This window comes from Mustela putorius, unplaced genomic scaffold (assembly GCF_011764305.1).
Source record: "Mustela putorius furo isolate JIRA1106 unplaced genomic scaffold, ASM1176430v1.1 tig00003845_pilon_pilon_pilon, whole genome shotgun sequence".
NCBI lineage: Eukaryota > Metazoa > Chordata > Mammalia > Carnivora > Mustelidae > Mustela > Mustela putorius.
Genome location: NW_025421998.1, coordinates 45,049,747 through 45,061,597, shown reverse-complemented (window position 1 = coordinate 45,061,597; position 11,851 = coordinate 45,049,747). Strand labels below are relative to the sequence as shown.

General features: G+C 37.3%; 1 protein-coding gene across 1 annotated transcript; it reads right to left on the bottom strand.

Annotated features, from left to right (window-relative positions):
- Window positions 1-10,444: 10,444 nt before the first annotated feature.
- LOC101692397 (taste receptor type 2 member 7-like) lies at window positions 10,445-11,618 on the bottom strand. Its single transcript, XM_004743426.2, has one exon. It carries the CDS (start codon window positions 11,357-11,359, stop codon window positions 10,445-10,447), a length of 915 nt encoding a protein of 304 aa, XP_004743483.1. The 5' UTR covers window positions 11,360-11,618.
- Between the last annotated feature and the right edge of the window lie 233 nt (window positions 11,619-11,851).

Genomic DNA, 11,851 nt, shown 5'->3' with positions numbered 1-11,851 from the left:
TAGAATTTGTTATAAGCTATTTCTAGGATACCTATGGCCACCTAAACCACCACAAGTACATTGTAGCTATTGTCGTTGGAACCTGTGGATAAGAATCATGGATTTGCTTTTCACTGACCAGTGGCAAGGAAAGGAAACTGTTGGCACATTTCTAGAATTTAATATGTTTGTCAAGATGTTATTGGAAAATGATAATCAGTTTGACATCCTCTTGGAAAGAGGGATGATTACCAATTAAACTATGTTTGGCTAAGTGGAAATAATATAGCAAAGCTCGTTCTTAGGAATAAGGAAATGAGGTGGTATGAATTTCCTTGTCTTGTGCTAGAACTTAGTGTTGTTTAATAATATTAAATTGATGCCAGGAGGGTCATAAACTGGAAGAATAAAAATAGGTCAAGACCTTGGAAATTTAATTGACATAAAAAACAAATATCATGGCATTGAGAGAGCCAGAGAGCCATCAAACTAAGAGGTTGTGGTTAGAAAATGTGGCATTGGTCTAGATCTCCATTTGGCTAGGCCGCTGGGAGTAGACATATTCCTCAATCCCCCTGTTGACGCTGAGACCTGCCTCTGTCTCTATTTATAGTCTTGGGGCTTCCTGACTAACAAAAATTGAAACAAAGCCACATTTTATTTATTTTTTTAAATTTTTTTTTACTAAGTCATATTTTAAACGATAATAAATTCTCTCCAATTTTTATGATACTTTATTTTGTCTTATATTATGAATTTAATATCATATGCTATTCATTTGAATAATATGTTTGTAACATTAGGCTTTGATAGTATCTGAATCATGTATTGGGATGTATCATTGTAGTCCATAGACACCTCAGGAGAAAGAAATCCCCTGGAGATCTAGTTGAATGATTGAAGCCTGTGATGGTGATATCACATCATATTTATTTTAAATGGAAAGAAAAACTACAGCATAGAGAAATACAAAGTAACGAGGTGTGTGGCTGAGGAATTAAGAAAAATAAGCCAGCAACATTCTCATTCAGTCAAAGGTTTAGCAGTCAATGTTGATATTACAGAAGTTATATTTTGGCCTAGACGTCTTCACAGACCTGTACCCCTGGGGATAAAAATATATGTTTATAAAAAATAAAAAATATTTAAAAAAAAAGAATACGTTATTTTTCATTCAATAAACACAGTTACTTTCCACCTACGAAATTATTCTTATCTCTGAAGGACCAGTTTAAATGCCATCTCCAGCACAGTGTTTCCAGATGCCCCTGCAGGATTCATTCTTTCTTCTAAATAGAGCAATGGAGCTTAACGCTACATTTTGCCTCGCATCTTGTATTAAAGCAAATTATTTACAAAATCTGCCTCTAAATTAAATTATAAAATTGATGAGACAAGAATTTCTAGCTTTACAAATCCTCTGTAGGGTTCAGCATATTTTAAGTTGAGTCATGTGAAATTCTGTTTTTCAAAAATTTTTCAGTCTTACAAAGATGCAAATTTTATGTGGTTCAGTAAGAGGAATAATAGGAGTTCTGTGCTTCCCCAAATCTGAAAATTACAGATTCTGTTTTTGAAAACTCTATCTAAAAATCCCAAATATCTGATCATATTTTTTTTCTATACGATGGGAAGCTCTTTATATGAGTGGCAATACAAGAAATAAAATTTGATTTAAATTTGTTCCTCAAATATTTTTAACTGGAGAGTCACAAAATTTTTTATCTATTTTTTTTTTTTTTAAAGATTTTATTTATTTATTTGAGAGAGAGACAGTGAGAGAGAACATGAGCGAGGAGGTCAGAGGGAGAAGCAGACTCCCCATGGAGCTGGGAGCCTGATGTGGGACTCGATCCCAGGACTCCAGGATCATGACCTGAGCTAAAGGCAGTCGTCCAACCAACTGAGCCACCCAGGCGCCCTTTTTATCTATTTTTAAAGATCTACTAGTTAAAAGAAATAAATTTCTTTTGTTAGCAAATGTACGCAAATTTAAGCTTCTTTTGCTTACATATCTGAGTTTAATTTTGTAATATTAGTATTTGAGGTAGTAGATATTTAAATAGATTGATATAAATATATAATGGATACCTACATGCTGTCAACATAAGAAAAAGCAGTGTAGTGTGCTATTGTAGTGTGCTATTAAGAGCACAGTGAACCACAAATTTGTGCATATTTGTAAGTTGATAAGGAAATTCAGTATGTTCTTCTAGCTTGGCTTTCTTCTTCCTAATACATTATTTCATAATTTCCCTTTTGCAGTATTACATATAAAGTGATTGTTTTTCATAAATAAATCAATCTATCTCATATCAAAATACACAGATTCTAAAAGCTAGTCAAATTGACAAACTGGAATGATTCAAAATAAAAACAAAAGCAGAAGCATTCACTAGAAAATCAGTAACTTCACTCACCATTTGAAACTGAGAGCTTTTTGTAAAATTTTCTAGGGCTTTGTACCTCAACAATTCTTTTGTTCAAAGCCAAGAAACGCTAAACAAACAGTTTATAAGGGAAATATTTAGCCTTTGCTTTACAAAAGAACCCTACCTATATTTAAGTTTTACCCATTTGGGTTGCTAAGAAACTAATTTAATTTTCTAAAGGACTCAAATCAGAGTAGAAAAAAAAATAAAAGCACCTCTAATTGCTGAGTGCAAGGACCTCTAATTGTTGCCTAACATCTAGCAACAAGGCAGTAACTTCTTTTCTCTTTTTTGTAAGGTTGAAAAATCAACATACGTGGAAGCTCAATACTTAGTAAATACTGAGAAACAAGGGAAAAATTAATTGCGCTCCAATGTAGTTTACTAAATAGTAAGTCTTGACAATTCACTTTTTGTTATTTGTTTAGTGATCTGTTTTATAAGACAACACAAGCCTGACACTTGATACAAACATGATTTGAGAAGCTGTTTCCACTCTCTTATTACCTTGGGCTTAAGAAGGTTTGCGTTCAGTTCCTCAATGTTCATTTATAAGGCAAACAAAGATTTTAAGTTCTTCTGTCTCACTCATGATTTAACCTACTGATTTCTGCGAAACAGTTTATGGAGAAAACTCTGTTTTTACTAATCAAATCCTATACTCAATGATAATCTATGTCCTGGTGAAATTTGAAAGAAGATTTTGTTATAGAAAATTTCAAATAGGGGCGTCTGAGTGGCTCAGTTGGTTAAGTGACTGCCTTCGGCTTAGGTCGTGATCCCAGGGTCCTGGGATTGAGCCCCACATTGGAAAGCAGGAGCCTGCTTCTTCCTCTCCTGCTCCCCCTGCTTGTGCACTCTCTCTCTCTGTCAAATAAATAAATAAAATCTTTAAAAAAAAAAAAGGAAAAATAAAATTTCAGATATGTACAGAAGTAGACAGAATTGTGTAACGAAGCCCCATGTAACCATCAAACACCTTTAAAAAGTTTCAATTAATAACTCAAAATGTTTGAAATATAGCTCCAATTTCTCTCCCTCCATTCTGCATCACATCATTTTATCAGTGATCGTCTTGGAATGTTTACTCTGAAAGACAAAAATGATTGTATTTTAAAGTATAAGCCCAGAACCACTATGATATCAAAAAATATCAAACACAATTCATTGATATTGAGAGTCCAGGCCAAAATCCACATTTTCAATTATCTTATAAATAACTTTGTTTTTACTGTTTTTTGTTTTTGTTTTTGTTTTAATTTGCCTGTCTTATTTGGGCTAGTTATATATACTCTCAGTTGGTTCAAAATTTCCTATGACCTTAGTGTTAACTTCTTTTTCCCTTATATTTTTCTAGTGGAGTATAACATTTCCTGACCAAAGACCCCTAGTAGCTAGTCTTTCGACTACATAAACCATTATTTCAAATAAAGTGAAAGTTTGCCACTGGGTGGCAGTGCATTACTTATAATCTTATCCCAGTTCATAACCGGAGCCTCAAAGATAAATTTGCATGCATTGTTTCCCCCAATGTTCAATTTTATTGTTTTTTTGTTTTGTTCTGTTTTTACTTGGGAAAATGACAGCATTGAGTGTACTCAATTTTCTACAATTTTGGAAATAAAACCAACCTATCTTTATGCTATCTAATTTTCTTTCTTTCTCTGTCTTGCATAGAGATGCATGATTCTTTCTCAAAAGCCTATGTTCAGGTGTCTATTTATGTTTAGTTTACTAGTATTGGTTGTTTGGGATGCCCAAATTCCTATAATGTGGCCCTAGATTTCAAGAAATAATAACTGGCTAGAAAAGGTACAACCTGTAAGAACACATCACAAAACAAGGTACTAAATGCCAGGTGATCAGTCCTCACAGTCACTCTCATGAAAAACTAATGAGGGTAGATCTTTGAAGTTTGAGGACATCTTTGAAGATTTCTTATCAATTCTAATCCTTGATGATGATAGGATTCATAACAAAAAGCAAAGAAAAGGGGGCAGGGCGATTGCCTGGGTGGCTCAGTCAGTTGAGCATTTGACTCTTGTTTTAGCTCAGGTCACAGTCTCGCGGTCATGAGATTGAGCCCCGTGATGGGCAATGCACTGAGCGTGGAGCCTGCTTCGGATACTCTCTGTCCCTCTTCTGTTGTCCCCTCCCCTATTCCCCCAAAGGGAAAAAGAAAGAAAAAGGGGATAAAAGAGAGAAAGGGAAGATGTTTTGGATGGGCAAACTGCATAAAAACTACTGAAGTTACATTTAATGCTTTCATGAGTGCCTTTCCAGAATATTCTGATAAGGATATATTATCTCATAGTTTATGTATTTATGTATTTATTTATTTGAGAGAGAGTGCACATGTGTGCCTGTGCAAGAGTCGTGAAGGCAGGGCAGAGGGAGAAGATTCACTCCCCACTGAACAGGGAGCCCGAGGCGGGGCGCCATCCCAGGACCCCGAGATCATGACCTCAGTCAAAGGCAGACACATAACTGACTGAGCCACCCAGGCACCCCAATATTATCACATAGTTAAGTGATTCGAGCCATATGTAGGGCCATCCAAAAATTTACTCTTTGGTAGATAATTTTGAGTTTGTAATAAAATGTTTCTGCACATGAGTTATGTGTGGGCTATACAAGAATCTGTTGACCAGCTTCCACATATTTAAGAAGGTAACGAGTTATGGCAAAGGAAAACATCAACACTCTCACTTTCATGTTTCCAGGTACTAAGGAATATGAAGTTTTGAAGAAGTTACTTGGTTAACAATATGTTTATACAAATGAATTAACTTAAAATTCACTGCAGGAAAAATCTTGTCATATGACTAGTAATTGCAGTTTGAAATGTACCATAAATTAATATGGGAATGAAAGAAGTGTTAAATTATGCTCAACATAAGAAAATAAGAATAAGGGAATTTCCTTGGGCAGGAAAAAAATAATAATGTTAACTGATGCCCTCGTGCAGTGGAGCAGTTTAGCTTTTATTTCATCTCCCTCTTTATCAATGAAACAATTTCCACACTGAAAATAACAAACATGAACAAAAAGGCAATTGTAGCTTGAGAGCGATGAGAATATAATAAAATGACATAATCACATGGATTCAGGGCTCTAAGGCCCTCTTCATTTAAGAACAATGGGAGAACTGGCCATAGGAAGTGAGGTGGGATCTTCTGCAAGCTTGAGAGGGCAAGGTTGTGTAGCAGTGGATATCAGAGATTAGACAAGCCTGAGTTTACCCTTGACTCAGCTGCGCCAGGCAAGCCTCTTTGCGCTCACCCGCTGACATGTCACACGGTGTGGCTTAGAGAATGAATTTTATTAGGGTAATCAATGTACAAGCAAAGACCAGGAGAAAAAGAGGACTTGAGTTTTCCGATCCCCCTAATATCCTCTAGATAGATGATGGGGCGGGGCCTGCTGGACACACGGTGAGTGAACATTCTGGGCAATAGGAATTCCTCCTCCTGCCGCTCTTCTGTTTTACAAAGCATATCTGGCCCCAGGGAGGGTCGGGCCAGAGCAAACTGAAGAACAAATTATCTGGGCACCCCCCTTCCCGAAGCTGGATGCCAACCATTCATAGATCTGTCTGGGAGAGCCAGCTGCTCAGAATCTGCTGGCTTTGCAGGCCTGTGCAGAGTTGCATTCCTCTCTTTCAGAGGAAAATGCTAAGAATCTAGTGGGAAACAAAGATTGAAAACAAGCCCCCCTTGGTAGTGGGAGGGAGGCCCCAGGACTAATTGTCTCCATGTCCCGGCAGATCACGGTGAATTCTCAGGAACATTCTCAGGGCCATTAAGACAGACATGCTTGATATACCACATAGCCTCAATACATTTTTTTTTTTAAGATTTTATTTATTTGAGAGAGAGAATGAGAGAGAGAGAGAGAGAGAGCGCATGAGAAGGGGGAGGGTCTGGGGGAGAAGCAGACTCCTGCTGACCAGGGAGCCTGATGCGGGACTCCATCCTTGGACTCTAGGATCATGACCTGAGCTGAAGGCAGTCATTTAACCAACTGAGTCACCCAGGCGCCCCGTCAATACATTTTAGAATAGGTTTTCTAATAGATGATTAGTGATCGCTTTTGGGGAAGTGGTGGTTTCTGAGACCACAAATGGAGATACATTCCTGGTAAGTTTATCTACAAATCAGGGCCATATGTGAGTTAAGTATCTCTAGTTATATGTGAAGCTTTCACACTGTGCCTGCGTGGACTGCTCTGCCCTAAGCCTAAGAATGCCTGGTTTGGAGTTACTGATGTTCAAAGCTTGTCTGTTGGTTTGTGTTTCAGTTTGTTTGTTTTCCCTCTCCTCCAAAGGACCTCTCAAATTTACTATGGTTAGAGACTTTCTCCTTCAGCCATCTATGTTGAATTCACACCCATAAAAACATGCTCCCTTGATGGAGTGGGAGCGATGTTTTAAAGAAGGGTGTGTTCCACATTCATTCACCAAGCCAAGCATCTACAATGCACAACAGTGTCTCACCGCTGAAACTAGGACCTAGGCAAGCTGGTGAACCTTGCCTTTTCATCTGTCCTTCTGTCTTAGCCGTAAGGCTCCCGATGCTTTCCTTCACTACCGTCCTCAGGTGCTCTTGTCATTTTCCAGTTCCTCTTTCTCACAGTTACTAATTTTTGTTCTACTGCCTGGGTCAGTCTGCTTTTTTAGACATCAAAATTACTTGCCTACTTTTTTTTTTAATATTTTATTTATTTATTTGACAGACAGAGATCACAAGTAGGCAGAGAAGCAGGCAGAGAGAGATGAGGAAGCAGGCTACCCGCTGAGCAGAGAGCCCGATGCGGGGCTCGATCCCATGACCCTGGGATCATGACCTGAGCCGAAGGCAGAGGCTTTAACCCACTGAGCCACCCAGGCGCCCCATTTACTTGCCTACTTTTATGCCAAATCAAAATACTAGCCTTTATTTGTCATTCTAAGCTAAAGCATACTTTACCTCTTTCCTCGAACTACCAATACAGAATTTTAGTTCTATTTGTTCAACTTCAAAAGAACGGAAAATTTTATTTGAGATATAATCTGCCCACCTTCCACAGAATGGCAATTAAAATATTTCCTGACTTATTAAATATTTGGACCAAGTCTTTGCTGTGTGCTAGACACTGTCCTAAGTATTTTACACCCGTTAATAGGCTTAATCTCACAGCAACCTTTGGGAACAGAGACTTCTATTATTTCATTTGACAGATGAGGATGCTCAAAGAATGGGACTTGCTCAAGATTATACAGCTAATAAGCAGCTGGTCCAGGAAGAAAACCCATCTAGTTTGGCCTCAGAGACCAGTTTCTCAGCCTTTACAATACACTGACTCTCAATCAGTGGTTCTGAAAATGTGGTTTCTGACCACCAGCATGATACCTTTAGAAATGCTCATTCTCAGGCCCTACCCGAGTCAAGCTCTGCAGGTGGGGTGCAGCAATCTGTTTTAATGGGCCTTTTGGCGGTTCTGATGTCCATTTAAATTTGAGAACCTCTGCTTCAGTGAGGGGAATAGTAAATGAATTACTAATATAGATTCTAAAATTTCTTTCATGTAGTAGCAAACCCTTGCTTTTTTTTTTTTAAGATTTTATTTATTTGTGAGAGAGAAAGAGAATGGGGGATGGGGGAGGGAGAGAGGGAGAAGCAGACTCCCCGCTGTGCAGGAAACCCCATGCAGGTCTCAATCCCAGGACCCCAGGATCATGACCTGAGCTGAAGACAGATGCTTAACCAACTGAACCACCCAGGCGCCCAAAGGAATGCCTTACTTTTTTTAAAGTGTGATTTTATGACTAAAATTATTATAGAAGCTTTAACACATTACAGTACATATGGTAAAATACTTGAGAAAACTGGTAGAGCTGCCTAAATTTCTTAGAAAATTTAGTATATATTTGAAAAGCAAAAAAGTTTTGTTTAAGAATTTAAAGATGGTTTAAAGAAAAAATAAATGCCATCTGATTTTTATTCCTTGAAACTAGGTATTGGAAATATCATAGTAAACCACAATGGGGAAGTGGAGGCTTTTTTGCTTTGTGTTTTTTATTTTACTTAAATAAAATAAAAATATTAAAAAAATTTTTTTTCATTTTTCATTTCATCTTATTTTATTATTTTACTTTATTTTTATTTTATTTATGTATTTGACAGAGAGAGAGCATGAGAGAGAGAAGAGCGAGTGGCAGTGGGGGACAGGGAAGGAAGAGGGATAGAAAGAAACAGGCTCCCCACTGAGCAGGGAGCCCGATGCAAGGCTCCATCCAAGGACCCTGGGATCATGATGTGAGCCAGAGGCAGACGCTTAACCTACTGAGCCACCCAGGTGCCCCAAGAAGTACAATTTTTAAAAAGGGCCTTAAGCACAGACTTAACAACTTTTTAAATTAGTTAGTAAAACCTATCGCAAAAACTAAGGGTCTCTGAAAATGCAAACACATTTGAAAGTTCAGAATCATTACATAGAAAACTGGATCAATAAACTTCTATCCTTTCTAATTCCCATCAACTCCATGGAGTACCATTTCCTTTGTCCTATCACCTCTATAAAACCATACACCCCTACAGAAATTAGAGACCAATATTTGGCATACGCTGAAACAGCATTTATTGATGTAACTTATGTACTTTGAGCATAAATGCTTTGTGCTCAGTGATACTGTAAAGCAACTGTTGTTATACTTTCCGAGTTAGGAAATTAAAATATTTTCTTACATTCATCTGTGGCATAGAGCATGGCCTTATAGCACAGTGTTATAAGAATTCCATTATATGTTGAGTTCTAATTACACCAATGAGTGTAGCTGATGGACTTTAAAAATGTTTAATGACCTCTCCCAACCTTACTTTTGCAAGTGAAAATTGAGATAATGCCACTTCTACTTTACAAAGTGCTCTGAGGATGAAGCAAAAAATTGCATATAAAAATATTATGTAAAGTAAAAAAAAAACAAATCACACATAGGCACACACAACACACATCTAGGTTTATTTGGTTTTTTTCATCCTTGCAACTTCCATTTCGCCTAATGACAATTTATTTACAATTACAGTAACTGCACATCTGTGTGTTTAGGAGCCAATGAGGGTTTCCAACAGATATCCTGAGGTGTAACATATTACAAAAATTATTTTTCTTTTCTAAAGCAAGACTTTAAAATCCTTAGAAAGAGCAGAATTCACTTAAATCTATCCACATACTCAAAACTTACACCTTAGATCTTCAAGTCATTTGCTGCTGTCATACCCCAGACAACATTTCCAGTCAGAAAGAATCAACACACCAGTTAGGGGGTAAAGACACCAGCTGAACATTTTCCTGCTGGGACTTCATTGTCAACGACCTCACTCATATTCTCTCTGGGCGTGAGCTTAACACTTCAGGGAGTTGAAAAAAATTTATTCATCTTGTTAAAAATGGAGACCCTGGATTTTGTGTGTATATGCACATGCATACTAGCTCTATTTGCATCTTATCATTTATGAACCTGAACTAGTAACTGACGTCAAAAGCAAATTGAAACTTCAATCTGTATATCTGAATACAATTGCCTTAACATATATACACTTTCAACATAAAATCTGCATTCTAATAATTATTACACTAATGATGCTCTTTGAGAAATAGTTAGGTCTACTCAAATAGTCAAATTTATTATATTGTTCCAACTCCTAGCCTAAACCAGTCTGATCTTGCTCATCAAAACCAGAAGATTCTCAATGACCTGAGAAGACAGATAACAGATCATTTTTTTCTGGTTTATAACACAATTAGCACTCTACTGCAAGCACTAATTATTTAAATGTGTCACTATCATGATATTTTTAAATATAGAATCCCTGGAAAAATAAATATCCTAACCATCCTGTATCAGAATTCGTGCTTCCCATGTCCTGGGTATAGGAGATGAGAAGGAAATTGTCAGAAATTGCACACAAAATACATGAGTAACCAGAGACAAAACAGAAGTCCGCTGAATCCATGTCAAAGAAATACACAATATTTTACATTGCTTCTCCTCTTCATTGATTCTTTTTGAAGCAGAGAAGTCTCCTGAAAGGTTGTTGAAATTTTGAATTACTCAAGATGATTATAATTGAATGGCCGGAGGGAAATGCTGCCATTATATCCTTTAGTACAAAGAAGCAATGACTTCCATAAGGCATACTGAATGTCATATTTGCCATGAAAGCAGCAAAATAAGAAATAAAGAAGCAAAAGAACGTCATCACTGTTTTTAATGCATTTATATGGGCTTCTGTGCTGGCATTTCTAACACCATGAGATCCATTTTGCATCCGATGAGTGTGCTTGTAGAGAGAAATGAGTAACATAAAAGTGCACATCACAAATAGGGCTAGAGGAAATAGTAATGCCAAGTTGACAAGAAGTACTTCGTTAATTTGCCTTATCTTGGGTTCAGTCCTCTTCAGTGTGGCATTCTTGAGGACATCATCATCGTTTGCTTCTTTAGGGTAATCAGCCTCAATACACAGAGCTGCTGTGCTCATGGAGGCCAGAAAGCTTCCCAAAAGCAGCCAGCTCATTAACTTTGAGATCCTGAATTTCAGCCAAAGAAAATAGGACTGAGTGAAGCCTGATATCTTGAGACAGTAAAATACAGAAAGGCAGGTGGCAAACCAGAGACTGACAGAACTGAAAAACATCCAGAAGAACAACATGGCTGCACCATAAACTTTTACCCTATAAAAGAGTGGAAAGAACACAGAGAAAAAACTTTGCACCATTAACACCATCAGCAGACCAAATCTCGACATCCCTATACATAGGAAAAGGAGTTGCATTGGTGTTAGCTTTCTGCTTTTGATCAGTTCTTTACAGTTGATGAGGATAAGAAATGCATTTACTGTAATCCCTGTGATAAATTCTGCTGACATAACAATAAGATGAGGAATTGCTGACAAGGAGGAGGCCATGTTTCCTACCAGGAGTCCCAGCTTTTTCTTGTGGATGGGGATTAAATACCTCCTCCAGATGACCTTGCAGATAGGAGCGTAGAGCCCTGAGAAGTCTGGATCTTCTTCCAACTCCTGGATCGTAAGTAGAACCTTGCAGCCGACTTATACGCTAAGGAAGAAAATCAGAGGGACTACATTTTGAATCTGATGCCTTTGAAAGAAACTGTGGGGATGCAAATCCAAAGATTTGAATGATGATGAGGTCTTCCGAGTACATCCTAGGGAAAATTGCCAAATTGGCATTAATCAGTTATCACTCTTACTCAACTTTGCTAAAAAAAATGATTATAAATATGTTTTATTTAGATTTCTACTATTTCCTTTTTATCTTTCGGGGTTTGTTTTTGTTTTTTTTTCCCAATGACAAATGATACCTCCTCAGAACAGACAACTATTTTTTTATTATTACCACAAGTATCCAACCTCAGATGTGACTCTTTCCTCATAATA

Excerpts from the sequence above, each read along its gene's own strand:
- LOC101692397 (XM_004743426.2), bottom strand. The coding sequence starts at position 11,359 with ATGGCCTCCTCCTTGTCAGCAATTCCTCATCTTATTGTTATGTCAGCA.